This window comes from Gobius niger (assembly GCF_951799975.1).
Source record: "Gobius niger genome assembly, chromosome: 14".
NCBI classification, from domain to species: Eukaryota; Metazoa; Chordata; class Actinopteri; order Gobiiformes; family Gobiidae; genus Gobius; species Gobius niger.
The window spans coordinates 16,403,871-16,421,130 of record NC_136865.1 but is presented as its reverse complement, the minus strand read 5'-3'; the positions used below and the strand labels follow the sequence as shown (position 1 = coordinate 16,421,130).

Genomic DNA, 17,260 nt, shown 5'->3' with positions numbered 1-17,260 from the left:
TTTGGGACAATTTGAGTTCTGAATAGATTGATTGATTGTAGCACTTTAATGTCGTTGAGGTAGATATAGAGGTTTTATTGCGGAATCATGTTTTGTGGATGTAAAATGTATAAACCGAACAGCATATCTTTGAAATGGCCTGAGCAGAGAAATCCATGAGCAGACGTCGTGTGACGTGGCAGAGGGCGGAAGTTCTTGCTTGTGTTTTGGTTCTAAAGGGAAGTTGCGACAAGAAAGAAAGAAGACGGGATTTTTTAAATCATTTTCCGACTTTTCGACATTATCACGTCGAAATAAATTGGCTTGTTTTGATAAACACTTCAATTGTTGTGTTCAAAGTTGAAAACGTCGTCTGGCTCCCAGGTAACGCACTTGACATCATAGCAAGGCTAGCTGGTTCACTGCTAAAGGCTAACGCCTTGGCCAGTCAGTTGTCATCGGGGAGAGGTTAGCTTTTAGCTGGTTAAAGTGGTGTTTTTCAATGGGCAGACATTTGTCTGCTTTTTCTTTGTCGGTTTGCCAGATGTCTTCGTGGTAGGCTAGGCTTTATCAAATCATGCCAGTCATGCGTGGTAGATATTTGTGGCTGGAATCAGGTCAGTGGGAGGAAGGCTAATATCTCTGTTCTCTGTTTACCGCGACACAAAGAAATCAGGACAATAATTTAAGTATTTATATTTTATGTTATGCTCTATTGCCATTGACATCTGCAAAAAACACGCTTTTATCATCTCAGAGGAAATAACCTAATTTATAGGTTAAATGAAAAAGTGGCGTTCTGTCACAAAAAACAAAACAGATTCACCACAGGACGTGAAATGAGAAGTACTCAAGCAACATTCAGTATGTGAGATGTGTTGTCAATGTCACTTACCTAGTACATATAACCATGATAAGGCGTTGTTCTTAAACTGGAAATTACTTGCATGTTTCCTTGACCATTTCACTTTACCAAAATTGTAAAAAAATAAAATAAAAAAAAGTCTTCCTAGATTCTTGTATAATACTGGGAACAAAGTGGTATTGTGTAATAATAAAGGTAGTCTTGTTTTGCCAAGTAGGTAAGGAACTGAATACCAGACGAGTATGAATGCTGTTAAGGATGCTGTGCATTCACATCCACATTCACTCTTTCTGCTATTACATATTTAGATAATTGTCTTGCCTAATTTTGTGAAGGTGAACAAAGTGTTTTGTCCGCTTTCAGCACAAGTCTGAAGTTTGAGGGATACCAGGTGATCTGTCAAGGTCATGGCCAATCGAGGAGGAGCTACAAGACCCAACGGACCAAACACGGGGACCAAAATCTGTCAGTTTAAGCTGGTGCTACTTGGTGAGTCAGCTGTGGGAAAGTCAAGCTTGGTGCTGCGTTTTGTCAAAGGACAGTTTCATGAATTCCAAGAAAGCACAATAGGAGGTGAGTTAAACATTTAAACCAAATGTTAAGAGAAAATGAACTGCACTGTTATGAAACGACATTAATTGCTTTTTTTGTTTAGCGGCCTTCCTCACCCAGACAGTGTGTCTAGATGACACAACAGTAAAGTTTGAGATTTGGGATACTGCAGGTCAAGAGCGTTACCACAGTTTGGCACCTATGTATTACAGAGGGGCGCAAGCAGCTATAGTTGTCTATGACATCACGAATGAGGTATGTTTTAACTGCCTTGTCGTACAAATCTACAATCTGCTCTACAATCTTTTTTGTCCAAATAGAGACTGTAATATTGGATTTTTGTTTATTTTCTCAAAAAAATTAAAGTAGCTGAAAGTGTAAAAATGAATTAATGCATAATGCATTTTCCTCAGGAATCTTTTGCTCGAGCTAAGAACTGGGTAAAAGAGCTACAAAGACAAGCTAGTCCTAACATTGTCATCGCACTGTCAGGCAACAAGGCGGACCTGGCCAATAAAAGAGCTGTTGACTTCCAGGTTGGAGAAATTCCAGATTATTAACACTTCTTGATATTGTTTGAACAGATGTACAAATATATGAACAATATATTTTGACAGGATGCCCAGTCATATGCAGATGACAACAGCTTGCTTTTTATGGAGACATCAGCTAAAACTTCTATGAATGTGAATGAGATATTTATGGCTATTGGTGGGTGACTCTAAAGTGAAATGCATATTATTCATACCTACATAACATTGTAACACAGCATTAACCTTTCTTTTTACATATTTCTTTCTTAAATGAACCATAGCAAAGAGACTCCCGAAGAGTGAACCTCAGGCTGCTGGAGCTAACACTGGGCGTAACAGAGGAGTGGATCTAACAGAAGCTGCACAACCCGCCAAGGCTCCATGCTGCAGTAACTAACAGGATGCCTTCCCAAACCACCTTTACCACAGTAACTGATACAGCCCATGCACCAATGCCACTGCAGTTACTATTTTATGTCTTGTTGTCTTATCCCCGGTTCTTTAATGTTCAAGAGAAGAAAAAAACTAAACATTTTATAGTTGCTAGGTCAGCCAATTGCCTGACTTCTGGCTCTGCCTCCTATGCTCCATTCTGATTTTGCTGCTACTTGGTGAGTTTGCTCTCCAGTCTTTCATTCATAATGTTTAATTGCACAAGAACAGACACATTGGGGCCCCATGCCTTTCTTCCTCTTTGTAGATATGTCTGTTTTCTAGAGAAAATGACTGGTTTACTACTACATTCTTATGCCTGTCTTTACCGTATGAATCTATATGCCAATTGTTGTTAATATTATGAACTTAACCAACATACATTAGATCAAAGAGAAGGGTGTGCATAGATACATAGCAGATGAATTTGAGAATGGAATTAATGCTGCTTAGTTCTTCTCAGTTACCAGGTTTTTTAACCAAAAGCTAAACGTCTTTAGACCCCATCTTAATCCTTGTCTGTCTTTGCCTAATCAGTTGATCCTTAGTGGCATTTGTTTTCATTTTCTTGACCATCTACGGCCCGTGCGAGCCATAATGCAATCACTCGCAGTATTTCTGTATGAACTCCTCTGGACCAATCCAACACAACTCTACTGTCACATGACCAGGTGCAGATGCTGCTGAGGTTAAACTGTCTCTTTGTTATTCCATTCCTTTTTCACTCAGTTTTTTCATTGTGGATGAAATCTCTTGATTTTTGCCTTTTGGAAGAAGTAGCATGTTTCTTTAGTTTAAGAAAAGTTTAAAGGTGTTGACCTTTCGGGAGTTGCAATATATAAGAACAATTGAATATCCCCTTGAATGCAAACGGTCTGAAATACCGTCCCAAGCAGGAAATATCTTTAAGTTTTGCAGACTGTTCAGGTGTTTATAATTGCATTTTTATGGGGGAAAAAAGTTCATATTAATTCATAATTAACCTTTCAGTGACCCAGCGGTTGTATGGAAGGTTAACATGGTGCCTTTACTTTCCACCCCATGGCATTAGGGGGCTCAAAGACCAATTGTTGTTTGGGGTTCTGGTAGGTTTTTCACTGCTGATGCATCTGTGTCCATGGTTACGTGTACAGTCCATCTGGAAAAACTACCAGAAACCCTGAAAACCCTGAAATAAAATTAGTCCTGGAGCGCGTAGAGGCCACTGGCGTGGAAAGCAAAGGCGCCAAGCTAACCACCCATACAGCCACTGGGTCACAGAGAGGTCAAATTTGCACTAATATCAACTTTTTTCTCTCACATGACCCCTATATTTGCACATTGTCAAGTATCATTGAACCTAACTGTCTTTGTACAATAATTGCCTGTTACAGCATCTTTCCCACGTTTGACTCGATCTCCCTTTGTTTGTATTATATATTTGCACCATCACAGACGACATGTAGCCACATATCCATGGGGCTCATGTCTTAAACAGGTCTGTCTTACTCATGCCTTGCACTAACAATGTTCATGATTTATCTTGTCATATTTACAGCCAGTGTGATATAAGTCTATATATATATATATATATTATATATATATAAATACATATAAATATATAAATAATCTACTGTAAATAGGATGTTGCAGTGTACTCTGCTTATTTACCTGTGATAGGACAAAATCTTGCTAGGGCATGCCCAATAATTTTTAAAAATGTACAGTCATTGATTGGAAAATGGCAAGATAGATTTGATTTCTGTTGCTGTTTCTTATTTCCCCCCACAAATGGTTCAGTTATAATCAGTGGTGGTCTGTATTATAAATGTATGTAGTGATATTAACCAAAATGAAATAGCATTTATTTAGTGGTCTGTATTGTACACTTTTTTTCAAAAGAAAGTCACAATATCTGGTTTAGTTTTTTTTTTATATCAATCTCTTGGGTCTCACAAGTTCTTTCTTGTGGTATTCAGGTGCCTTGCACTTGTCCCTCCAGTGGACCTGGACACCTCTGGAGTTCAGTGACTCTTCTGTGACTCATGTGGAAACATTGAAACTGTCAGCAGGCAGAAGTATGATTCAGAATAAACAAATTAACACAAATCAAGACACAAAATGTATGTTTTTGTGTGTGGCTGCTTTATTTCAATGAGCTGAATTTAAATGCAAGCATTTTACAATGCTGTACAGGTACCAAATAATGGTATTTGGGTAGGTAATCAACTGCTATGTGAGTTTTTATCAAAGTGACCAGTTATTTTACCATTTATTATATTTTCTGGATGCTCATAAGTTACTACTGCTAATGGGGATGTATTTGCGTATTTTAAACGTGGAGTGTGATCCTCACATTTAATGAGAATAGATTGCTATATTGTCTCTTGACCTTGAATATAGCGCCGTATTTTATCGTATTACTGTATTTTGACCTCGTCTGGATCCAATCTCACTTGTCCTCTAGCGGACGAAAATGGACCTACACAGAGAAAATGAAAATAAGGATGAGCGCCATGTCTGATCCTACACTGCTGGACTAAAGCGCGCACCAGATTGGATCTCCACGGCCGGCCCCCTGTCTGCACTGGGGAAACCATGGCCGATGGTGCGGGCTTTCAGCAGGGCTCGCCGGCCGTAGGGGCTGCAGGCTCGGCGCCGGCCGGGCCAGGGGCCGGGGGAGCGGGGATCACCGATGGCTCCGGTGCCGCTGGAGGATCTGCGCGAATCGCTGTAAAGAAGGCGCAAGTCCGCTCTTCACCGCGACCCAAGAAACTGGAAAAACTCGGAGTGTATTCATCCTGCAAAGTACGCACTAACGTCCCCGTAGTGCTCTTTTTATCACCCCTACTTTAAGAGATGTTTTGAGAGGGGCTTAGGCGGCACTCTGTAATAGCTACTTTACAAAACGCAAGCATTAGCGGAAGCCATTGCTGCTCAAATGTTTTGTATTTTTGCAAACGCAAGCTTTACTCGCAAGTTAAAAATAATAGCTTATTTACGTGACACTTCTGGGCGGCGGCCTGTTGGCTGCAGGTCGTCCTTGTTGATGTTGTCCCTGTGGGTGTTGAGGTGGGGGTTTGTGATTGTAATAAACTTGGCTTGCCTCTTGGTCTAGGGGGGTATTTGGCAGTGTGCAGAGCCTACACCGTGTGCGTGAGAGGGTGTTTAGTGCGGGTTTAATACTCCCCGCGGGGCTTTTAGCAGCCCTGTCACTGTGTCAATGCACAATGCAACAAGAAGCACATTCTGAGGCATATGCAGCGTATGCAACGCAGACGCGGATGGGGTCTTTGTTTTGACAGGGCGACAGCTGCTACGAGGGGCGGAGTTTGTTCTGCACTGCACATGCGCATAAAACAGTCTCAGCTGACGATGACAGCTCCTGGCATTTTGCTGTCACAAGCAGTTAATTCCCAATTTTGAGAAAATAAGAGTTGGTCTGTAATTATTTCTTTTCCTTAAAGCCTATATCTCATGCTTTGTTGGTAGAAACTCTAGTGCGCCTCAGTAAAACCTGATTTAAAAAGATTTTTAAAGATGGATTTTTAGGATAATGTAATTTCTCTGTTTTCCAGGCTGAAGGTGCCTGTAAGTGTAATGGTTGGAAAAGTCAAAATCCCCCTCCCACGCCCCCTCGCACCGACCAGCAGTCCAGCACTGTCAACCTCCAGGAGCCCTGCCGGAGCTGCTCACACACCCTGGGTACATCATCCCTCAGACGTATTGCATACCCTGGCCAGTGCTAGGGTGGGAGATAAATGTTTGCTCTCTCTTTTTAGGGGACCATGTCACACATCTAGAGAATGTTTCTGAGGAGGAGATGAACAGATTGTTAGGGATTGTTACGGATGTGGAGTATCTGTACACGTGTGTTCACAAGGAGGAGGATGCTGACACTAAGCAGGTCTACTTTTCCCTTTTCAAAGTAAGTTTTGGTCTTTGCTGCAATATATTGGCAATGTGTTCACATACAATGGTACTAAACCTGCATTAATATTTCAGTTGCTTAGAAAATCCATTCTTTTGATGGGAAAGCCCATGTTGGAAGCACAAGAGAGTCCGCCTTTTGAAAAACCCAGTATAGAGCAGGTAACATAAATAAAGGCACAACTCAACGTAGATCGGGTGGACCAAGCACATGTGACCGCTCGTTTCTTCTGCTGCAGGGAGTGAACAATTTTGTCCAATACAAATTCAGCCATCTACCCTCCAAGGAGCGTCAAACCATCATTGAGCTGGCAAAGATGTTTCTCAACCAAATCAACTACTGGCAGCTTGAGACTCCCTCCCAGAGGCGACAGCAAGTGCCCAGTGATGACGCAGCAGGATACAAGGCCAACTACACCAGGTACTTTCACTCACTGACACCGCGCTACAGCACATGGGAAGTACTTTAATCCCCTCTGTGTCCCCTCAGATGGCTGTGCTACTGTAACGTGCCTCAATTCTGCGACAGTCTGCCCCGGTACGAGACCACACAGATCTTCGGGCGAACGCTGCTACGCTCCGTGTTCACTGTGATGAGGAAGCAACTGCTGGAGCAGGCTCGACAGGAGAAAGACAAGCTCCCTCCAGAGAAACGCACGCTGATTCTCACACACTTCCCCAAGTAAAAAATCCAGACAGTTTTGTAGGTGACGGGATTTGCAAATGTACATGTTAGTTATATTGCCGTGTACGTGTATTTCCAGGTTCTTGTCGATGCTGGAGGAGGAGGTGTACAGTCACAACTCTCCAATCTGGTGCCAAGATTTTCAGGCAGGAGCTTCGGGAGGACAGATTCCTATCCACACAGGTACACACTCACTTGAAGCACATGCCACACAGCTGACACAGCCCCCCAACTTTGTGTAATAATAATTTCTTTGTATTTGTTCAGTAATCAGTGCACCTCCAGTCACTAGACCATTGTACTACAGCACCAGTCCTGTCTCAGTGGATCCCTCCACCGGGGGCAGTGTGAGTCCTGCCAGAAAACCAGTATCTGCTCTAGAGCCAAACCCAGGTATCAGCTTAAGCTTTTAATGGCTAGGAACGTAATGAAGGCAACACAGTGACAAACAGTGTCAATGAAGGTGTGACTGGTATTTGTTTTTGTAATGGTACTCTGAAAGTTCTGCAGATCTTTGTGTTAGGGTTTGGGCTGCATGTATTCAAGCTATTACCTTTTATGTTTTTTTTTTATTTGTCTCTGCTATGTTTTTATCAGGTGTGGAAAAGCGTAAAGCTTCAGAGCCACTCAATCACGAGGAAAATAAGAGGCCCAGAGTGATGGGCGACATCCCCATGGAGCTAATCAACGAAGTTATGGCAACCATCACTGACCCTGCTGCTGTTCCTGAGGTAACCAATGAAAAGACTCATGACCTGGAAATAAATAACCAGGATTAACATTATTCTTTGACAACTGAATCATGCATTATTTCAGCTTGAAACGTACTGTTGCAGTGTGTAAAACTAAACATGTACATTGCTGTAGACCAGTTTACTGTCTGCCCATTCTGCGCGAGATGAGGCGGCCCGTCTGGAGGAGCGCAGGGGTGTGATTGAGTTCCACGTCATTGGGAATTCGCTGAACCAAAAACCCAACAAGAGGATTCTGATGTGGCTCGTGGGCCTCCAGAACGTGTTCTCCCACCAACTCCCCCGCATGCCAAAGGAGTACATCACACGGCTCGTCTTTGACCCGTGAGTGGAGCGGATGTTGTGGCGCATGTCCCAGTCAGGAATTGACTCTCATCATGAATGCACTTTAATGATTTAATGTTTCTGCAGAAAGCACAAAACACTGTCGTTAATTAAAGATGGTCGGGTCATCGGTGGGATCTGCTTCCGGATGTTTCCCTCACAGGGCTTTACAGAGATCGTGTTCTGTGCTGTCACATCAAATGAACAAGTCAAGGTAAGAGCTCCTTTGGCTAATGCTTCATGTGGCACAGAGTATGATTGGTTTGTCTTTTAGGGATACGGGACCCATTTGATGAACCATCTAAAAGAATACCACATCAAGCATGAAATTCTCAACTTCCTCACCTATGCTGATGAATACGCTATTGGCTACTTCAAAAAACAGGTATTTCAGTTTTAAGTCATCGGTGCGCCTCCCATGAAGCGTCTTACTGGGTGTTTCTGAAATCTAATGCCTTTTTAACATGTGAATTTATTTCCTTCCTTTCTCTTGTACTCCTTTAGGGTTTCTCAAAAGACATCAAGGTCCCGAAGGCTAAATATGTGGGCTACATCAAAGACTATGAGGGTGCCACACTAATGGGCTGTGAGCTCAACCCCAGCATCCCTTACACCGACTTCTCGATCATTATTAAAAAGCAAAAAGAGGTATTGCAACGCACAACAATATCATTCCATAATGTTTTTGGCCTAATGTTTCACTTCTCACAGATAATCAAGAAGCTGATCGAAAGGAAACAGGCTCAGATCAGAAAAGTTTACCCAGGACTGTCCTGTTTTAAGGAAGGAGTACGGCAGATTCCCATTGAAAGCATTCCTGGCATACGTAAGAAGAATTATTTCTGATTCAATATTTGTATAGATTTAGAATGAGAAGAATTGAGATTCTGTTTCTTTCTTATTTTTGTTTTGTGAACAGGTGACACTGGATGGAAGTCACTTGGGAAAGGGTTTGTTTGATTCAACTCTTGTCTTGCTTTACCAACAAAACTACGTAACTCCCAAGAAAAGATTTACAGCACAAATGTTCACTCGTTCTACATATTGCAGGAAGGAACTGAAGGACCCGGATCAACTGTACGGCGCACTAAAGACCATCCTCCAGCACGTGAAGGTCTGATTTCACAGCAGATGATTATCTTGTAATTTAAGTATGTCTGTCCTCTTAACATTTAATTTTACTCTAAAGAGTCATCAAAACGCCTGGCCTTTTATGGAGCCAGTGAAGAAAACAGAGGCACCTGGGTACTACCAAGTCATTCGCTTCCCCATGGGTAAGTTAAAGGCAATTCAGATCAATCTGTCAATCAGTCCTCAACGTGGGCCAGAATTTAGACCTGCTATGCTTGTAGTGTTTTGTAGTGTTCATTATTTATTTACATCACATTCATATACCTAGCAATATTCTCATTTAATATTCTTATGGATGTAATTTAGTTTTTTTGCATAGTGATTTTTTTTTTTTCTGCAACTTATTTTTCATTCTGATTCCAAGTTTAACTGTGAGATGAGATATTGTAACAAAAATAATTTCCCCTTGAGGATCAATGAAGTATTCGGGTTTGGGTTAGTCCAGAGCCGCTGCGATTGATCGTGCCGCCATTGATTCCAACAGTTATTAAATCTAAATTTGGAAATAGGCAAGACGGGTTTATTTATACAGCACATTTCATGTCAAAGACAACTGAATGTGCCTTACAACAACACCAAACATACAAAAACACAATGAAAATACAATAAATCAATTGATACAATCACCTAAGAAAAAATATACACATATATATCTACGTATGTTATTATTTTATTATTTCCTAAAATAAGTTCAATTGCCATAGGCAGCAGGAAGTGACCATGCTTTCAGCTTGTCTCACGTTGTCACGGAGACTGTTCCAAACCTTTGCTGCAATATATTGAAACGCTGCCTTAGGCGTGACTCTAGGAACCACCAAAAGACCTTTTCCCGAGGCAATTTCTAACTGTATTTTTAGCTTCTAGTGAAAAAGCTTCAAGATGAGTCAATGACAACCTTTGTGTGTTTTTGTGGGCCAAAGAAAATTATCCCATAGTGACATTGTTTGTCTTTTCTTATTCCGGTATTCTATCAAAAACACAAGATTATGGGCCAAAATTCAATGGGAGGTTCTGCAGAAAGTTTTGGCTCAAAAGTTTCTCGTTGTGTTTAGTTTCCTTTTCAATATCGACCCAACCCTAAAATGCATAGATTTGTGTTTGCGTGTGGTAGAATTTGGCCAAGATTTGACTTAATGCTACCTGTAAACTGTCTTTACACAGATCTCAAAACTATGAGCGAGCGTCTAAAGAGCAGATACTACACCACACGCAAGTTGTTCATGGCGGACATGCAGCGAATCTTCACCAACTGTCGAGAGTACAACCCCCCGGAGAGCGAGTACTACAAGTGCGCCAACTTACTGGAGAAATTCTTCTACACCAAGATCAAAGAGGCAGGACTCATAGAGAAGTAGCATGTTTTACGGTGAGACAAAAGCTTGTTTGGACACTGAAGGTACTCGAGGTCATTTGGAGGAGGAATACAAGACTGGCCACAAGATAAGGCCTCTCAGACGACCAGCAGACTGTTGTAGATGTCAAACAAATGAAGATGCTTCTAGTTTCATAACCTAGTTTTCAAACACATTTTTACAGTCATTTAGCCTTTGAAAGAGGTGTTCGTTGATTCAGGTAGATGTCATCAGCCCCATCTAAACCAAACTGTGTTAGAATACACCTGGCCTGGGTGGGACATCCCATTTATGTATGTACAAGTGTTGAAAAGATGCCGTTTGTCTTTGGTGAGTTCATCATGCCAAAAAATAAGATATAAATATTTTAAATTTGTACAGATTTTATTGACAGAAAGGAGGAATATTCTCATGTATATTTGAAAAGTGTATATAATATATTTTTAGTTTCAGAAATTAATAAGTTCTTGTTTTCAGTAAACTACATAGGGCAGTTTGCATACTAAAAACACTTTTATTTTTGCAAGTATTGGATAACACAAATGAAAGCATCCTATTTCCAAGTCTTTCAAACAAATGCTTAATATTGACCTGAAGCTAATTTAATAAACTAGAGCGTATTATTTATGTGCTGTAATTTAATACAACTATGCTTAAGACAAAGTCTTAATTTCATATCTTTGTTCTGCAGAAGATTGATACATTGTGCAATACAATGTAGTTTCGATGTTTGCTTAGGACAAAAACTTGTTTGTACTTTTGAAAGATGTTTTTGTCAAAATGTTTCATCCTTTTTGTATAGCTGGTTTTACTGGCATTGTGTGAGCCTTTTTTGTAGACCGAATAAAACACAAGTGCAGCTAGATCTACCATTTTAAAGACAAATTAATACAGCCTTTTATTATGACAATGTATTACTCAAATTACAGAGCACCTGTACACTTGTTATATATTACATTTCATCTCCGACCATCAGGATCTTAAAATAAAAGTAATGATAAACAAACTGACATTCACAAACTATAAAATACTAGTATAAATGGGTAAATTTTACTAAAATTTAACACATCAGACATTGAAATTAAAATGTTTATTAAAAATAGTACAACTGGTGGTGCTAAAACAGGTAGTGGATGCCTTTAGAGACAGCCAACAAATGACTCATTGTATTTTTCTAATGGCAGCTGCGTTTTCATGGAGTTTCTTGATTTTTGCTCGGATCGTCTCCCGGTCTTCTGCTTGAAAATCGGTGAGCGAAGGAACTCCAAATCTGTGAATTTGTCTCCTCGCCTGAGTTTCCTGAAAAGAGTATTGTTATTAGAGAGTAAAGCATTATGACTACAGCTGTATGCGTAGTAATAATAAACGGTAGGCTTACGCGATGAGGGAGGGCTCTTTGTAGTCAACAGTCATAGTGCAGCGGCGTTTGCGAGTTGGACCCTGAGCTGGCGTGGAGCAGCGTGCACCCGAGAGACGGGACCCTCCGCATGGGTACTTCCGATAGGCTGCAGGGGACATATTGGTCACATCACACAGACTCAAGCCCCGCCCCATGGGCCTCATACCAAATCCACCTGTGGACATGTGAAGAAAGAGTGAAACCAGTGAAGTCACCAACAAATGCCACACGTGAATAGAAAAGTGAGGTGCATGCAGTGATGGCGAGAAACAACAAGAGGAGTGTGAACTGCACAGTAAATTGAAAAGGACTCACGTTTCTTGCATGACCTCCCTCTCTGTGGTGTTTGGTCAGTGTGGGAGTCATTAGAAGATTCTCCAAAGTTCGAGAGGACGTCATCAATTCTCTTTATTTCAGCTTCAACCAGAGGACTAACAGGCTGCAGACAGTGTTCCTCAATGTCTGCTTCTTGGGGATCGAAATGGACACATTGTGAATGAAGCTCACTAACAAAAATAGTCAATTTACTGTATTTACACCAGTTACTCACCAGCAGCTTCATTTTCTTCATAAACCCCATCCTGCTCCTCTGAGATCTTTTCTTTTTTGGACCTCTCAATCTTAGAGCACGAGTCTTCATCTCTATAAACTGCAAATAAAAAGCATTGGCAAATTTTGATCCTGACTGCTTGTAATGTAGGTTCAAAATAAGTTCAAAACAATTCACTTTTCTTACCTGTAAATTCTTTTTGTGGATAAATGTTTTCATAAATCACTTGCTTTGAGCGTCTGCCTCTGCGTGTGTTGATGGCTTTCATGGCTTCAGGTGAAGAATGTTTTTTTCGGCTTTTCTGTGGGATGTAAAGACTGTCCTCTGATTCAGGAGATGGCGGGGACAGTGAATCTTTCCCTTTGAACACAACCGTTGCTGCATCAGCTACTTCCTTGGATTGAGACGTGGTTGGCTCATTGTCCTCAGCTTTTGCTTTAAAAGGGGTAACATGAACAGCTTCCTCACAGTCAAAGTCAAACGTATCATTAAATCCAAGTGAAGTATTGAGTTTGTTTTGGGACGTAGGAGCAGTCTTGGAGCGTGTAGAAGAGCGATCCCGACTCTTGGAGCGAGCTCTGGGTTTGGGGTTTTCCCACGGTTTCTTTAAAGGACCACGCTCCGGCTTCCGTCCACGCTCTGGTTTCTTCTGAGTCGGATCTGCTTTAGATCTGCTCGGCTGTTTTCTGCCTGGCTGAGGCTCCTTAGTGCATCTGGCTGGAGCCGGTTCAGGTGTTGAGTGCTGAAACTCTTCAATAGGCTCTTCAAACATTGGCTCTTCAGCTAGATGTGTTTGTTTCTGGTTTGCATCATCTCTGCAAATAGGACTTGCTTTTAGGGTACCTAATTGAGCAACTGAGTCCTCTGTCATTATCTTGTGCTCCTGCACACGCTCAGAGCGTCTCCTGCTACTACTTTTGTCAGTTTGGCGACGTCTGACACCCACAGTTGACGGCAGCACAGCAATCTTATCATCGTGTTGTAAATCTGAAAGTCCACATTTTTGTTATTACCTTTTTATACATTGCAGTTTGTAATAAACAGGGCTGTTTACCTGCACACACAGGGAAGCCTTTTTGTGGAGGAGTCTCAATCTTGTTACATTTCTTCCTGTTTGATAAAAAATAATGAATCCAAATGTTTGCAGTCGTTAAAAACAAAGTTCTTGGTTGTATTCTATATTTATTTACCTTTGTAATTCTGTTTGAGCAATGTTGTTGGAGGACGTGTTCTATAAAGACATATTAAACATAATGGAACACGTTATATGTATAATGAAAGACTTTACAAGACTTTACACACGTTGTTGAGCATACCTCTGAGGAGTTTGAAGACAAAGCTTCCTGCTCTTTCAGTTTCTTCTTAAGTAAAAGGAGATGAAGAAAGAGAGCCTGTTGTTCTCTTTTCAGCTGTAGGATCACGGCATTTGCCAGCCTCACCTTTTCTTTTTCAGCCTGCAATGCCACAGCCAGGGCTTGGTTGTTTTGCTGGACGCCCTGCAGAATTGTGTTTGTTGAACTGGTACCTGAGTAAAAGAACAGCTTAATTCCACCGGATCATGATCGGTGTGGTGTTTTACACATTTAAGTACACATTAAGGGGGTTAGCATATATCTTTACCGTTGATACATGTGGTTATCCTCCGAGACCGTCCTCTGTTTGGTAAAGAGACGCTGGCTAAACGCTTGTTCCTTTTCTCCTTCATTTTTTCTTTTATCTCTTCCAAACTTTTTTGAAACGACTTTTTCTTCACCCGTTCCTTTGCCATGTCTCAGAATCTTTAACAGACATAATTTGTGCAAACTTAATCACCAACACTGAGTAAATTTAATGCAAGTGAGCAAACATGCTAGATTAGCTAGCATGTGGGTTGCTACAGGCTTGTTATAGCACTTTTACAACGGACCCCAACCCAAAACACACGCAATACTAGTGATTACTGCTACTCACATGTGCTGCTACTCACATGTGCTGAGAGCGGTACGAAGTTTGAGAATAAAATCCGTCGATGGAAAAGCGACTGTACAACCTTTAAAGACCAAAAAAAAGTATTATTATTATTACTGTCGGAGGAACGCATCCGCTCAGTCAGTTGACGTTCGAATTGTGTGACGCGGCTGATGATTGGTGGAATCAGAAACACGTAATTTCCGCCTGCATTACCATTAAAGCTCGCTAGGAAGTGCTAATAAACAACGATTTATTTATTTTTCATACTGATCATTTGTATTTGATCAATTAAAATGCACATTCTTTGTGTAATGTGTTTGACTTACAATAAAAAACATGTATGTAAAGGTGCATTATGCAACTTTATATGTGGGGGGAAAAAGTTGATTTGTGGCTGTATTTGACAATGTAGTGACCCAACGGCTGAATGGCGCCTTTAGGGGAGACCGGGGCGCGACATTTTTTTTTTCCCAGGATGGGAAAGGCCACATTTGAAAACAACCCTCTTTTAAACTGATCCAAACTACCCTAGACCTAAACTTAACCCTAACCTTAAAAACACGAAAATCAATGGGAAAAGCCCTTTCCCATCCTAGGAAAAAATAATAGCGACCGGGGCTATTTGTCCCGTCACATAGCCACACTAGAGGGCGCTGTACGCTTGTACTGATATATAGTATGTGTATTGGTATTCCTCTTCTCTTCCAATAATAATTTTCCCATTTGGGCTGAAGACATGAGGGCAGGACACATTTGAATAGTTTTTATGCCTTTTCCCAAACTTTATCTGTAATGAGAGCTTTCCTTTAGTTAGTGCCTTAAACAAAAGACACTGGTCTGAAAGACAGAGACAGTAGCATCGATTTGAGCCTTTTTAAAGCTAACCTGCTAAGTCTGTTCGTTAACTAACTTATATTGTCTGTAAAGTGGACACTAGGGGTTATTTGTCACATGGGTATAACATGGTGGGACATCTTTTACATTTTGTGTCTAATATGTTTTTCTCATCACCTTATTTTAACATTTGCTTTTATAGCAAATGTATGTTTGGGTCATTTGAGTAAATTTGTACATTTTGCACCTAATAGAGTAAATGAGTGTTATGAACACATGAGGTATTGCATTGCGACTGTTTTAAAAGTTTCAAAGCAAGTTAGAAAGGTTTATCAAATTTCAAGTTAATATGAAAAAACCTCCTTTAAAAACAATAGTGACAACCAACCCCACGCCATTGGGACAACTTGCTCCGCACAGTGGATTTAGTGACGGTATTATTTGACGGTAAATAACCATTTATTGCAACATGATAGAAAAAAGAGAGCGAGATCTCTTTCAAGTCAAGGGTTCAAGCTTTCTTTTAATGCAGGTCTGACTCTTGTGGGACTTTCTGTTGATAAGCAGCGAACTCTAGAATAGACAAAAAAAGTGTGACAAATAGCCCCAGTCTCCCTTACTTTCCATCACAGTGATCTCTAGATTTTAATAAGATTTGTTAAATTGTGTTAGTCTGCTTGTTTTTATATCTAGTAACTATTATGCTCATTTGAAATAAGATGCCTCTTGCTCCCCTGGATCTGAAAGCCTAAATATAGCCTAATGCAAACTGAAATTGCATTTGCGCCTGTGTAATACAGCAAAAGACATATACATCTTCACTAGCAATCCAACAACAATTCAACTTTTTCATGGGCTGGGCATAGAAAATAAACACTAAAAACACTCAAATGCAGTCAGAATACGTCAGCGTGTGAAGGAGTGTTCTAATGAAATGTGCTTCTGCAGTGGAGCCGTGAGTGACTCATTGTGTTTCAATAATTAGACCTATTCTGTTTGCCAAGACTGTTACTCCCTCTAAAATCAGGGTGGAAATATTAGTCATGTCTGCATTATAATGCACAAGAAAGAGGCATTTAAGAACACATAGACATCTCTTTTAAGTAAGTAATTTTACACTGTTCTTACACACTACATTTGACCAGTGTTAGCCTACTTGTGTGCTGTATGATTGATCTTCTACCTACCTAAAAAGAAAGCAAAGTGGAGCAGTCAAGGAAGGCGTTGGCATTGTATTTATTGGCCATGATCTTTAAACACAGTGCAAGCATTTGTATAGTAGAGTTAGTGCTGATGACTAATAAAGATACATTTCTTTGGAATGCTTCCTAGATGTGTGCCTCTCACTGCAGTAACACATCTCACTCACTATAAGCAAACTCATACTACATTTTAACGTTAAATAGCCTATGTATAATGTTCACGACGCATGTATGTTTTTGCACTGGCACCACAAGTTTGAAATATCACAACTTTACACATTTTTTGAGTGTGATACATCATAGCAATTGTGTGTTTTGCTGCACACTGGAGATGGCATTTTGGGAATAAATGTTTTCATATTGGGCTTACCATCTGGTGCTGCTAAATGGACTCATTCTTAATGTCTCTGTCACCACATGTAATCTGTTAAAATGCATGAAGTACTAGAGATAAATAACTTTGTCACTGTGGCAGTTTTATCAAATGTACTACATTAATAACCCATCTCTATCCCAGCAATCCCGAACAGCTCATTTGTCTTCCCTTCCAGAAGAAAAGTATGAACTCTAATCTGCACTCGTCTCCACTGTGCCAGAGTCACACACAGCCACACTTTAATATGGAAAAGCCAATGTGTTTGGTGCCATAATATATCTTAATGAAATCATAACACTGTCGGAGCAGCCATCCAAAATAAACCCTCAAACTGAAGCAGCCTTAGAGAACAGTTCCTGTCCTGTTTAATTGAAAGGATAGTATAGTGAGATATGGGACATTTTTGTTATGATCAGAAACCTTGTCAGATTCTGG

At 40.6% G+C, this 17,260-nt stretch overlaps 3 protein-coding genes across 6 annotated transcripts; 2 read left to right on the top strand and 1 right to left on the bottom strand.

The window, feature by feature from the left end:
- The first annotated feature begins 177 nt into the window (after nt 1-177).
- rab5aa (RAB5A, member RAS oncogene family, a) lies at nt 178-3,356 on the top strand. The gene is made up of 6 exons (XM_079571568.1): nt 178-363; nt 1,208-1,417; nt 1,500-1,651; nt 1,810-1,932; nt 2,014-2,107; nt 2,211-3,356. The coding sequence occupies exons 2-6, from the start codon at nt 1,252-1,254 to the stop codon at nt 2,324-2,326; spliced, it is 651 nt and encodes a 216-aa protein (XP_079427694.1). The 5' UTR covers nt 178-363; nt 1,208-1,251; the 3' UTR covers nt 2,327-3,356.
- Nucleotides 3,357-4,797: 1,441 nt separating this feature from the next.
- On the top strand, nt 4,798-11,199 carry kat2b (K(lysine) acetyltransferase 2B). Its single transcript, XM_079571553.1, has 18 exons — nt 4,798-5,148; nt 5,919-6,045; nt 6,123-6,268; nt 6,346-6,432; nt 6,510-6,691; nt 6,761-6,952; nt 7,035-7,138; nt 7,223-7,348; nt 7,553-7,686; nt 7,823-8,031; nt 8,119-8,245; nt 8,306-8,416; nt 8,536-8,679; nt 8,743-8,857; nt 8,951-8,981; nt 9,082-9,145; nt 9,221-9,305; nt 10,324-11,199. The coding sequence occupies exons 1-18, from the start codon at nt 4,939-4,941 to the stop codon at nt 10,515-10,517; spliced, it is 2,388 nt and encodes a 795-aa protein (XP_079427679.1). The 5' UTR covers nt 4,798-4,938; the 3' UTR covers nt 10,518-11,199.
- Nucleotides 11,200-11,550: 351 nt separating this feature from the next.
- On the bottom strand, nt 11,551-14,511 carry LOC306974360 (shugoshin 1-like). Of its 4 annotated transcripts, none has more exons than XM_079571556.1 (10): nt 14,430-14,511; nt 14,084-14,241; nt 13,780-13,988; nt 13,654-13,694; nt 13,518-13,573; nt 12,650-13,450; nt 12,464-12,562; nt 12,229-12,381; nt 11,893-12,088; nt 11,551-11,813 (listed from the first exon to the last, which is right to left on the bottom strand). In XM_079571556.1, the coding sequence occupies exons 2-10, from the start codon at nt 14,229-14,231 to the stop codon at nt 11,654-11,656; spliced, it is 1,863 nt and encodes a 620-aa protein (XP_079427682.1). In that variant the 5' UTR covers nt 14,232-14,241; nt 14,430-14,511; the 3' UTR covers nt 11,551-11,653. The 4 variants fall into 4 exon arrangements, with proteins under 4 accessions (XP_079427682.1, XP_079427684.1, XP_079427685.1 ...); XM_079571558.1 differs by having other exon boundaries at nt 12,229-12,378; XM_079571559.1 differs by having other exon boundaries at nt 12,229-12,375.
- Between the last annotated feature and the right edge of the window lie 2,749 nt (nt 14,512-17,260).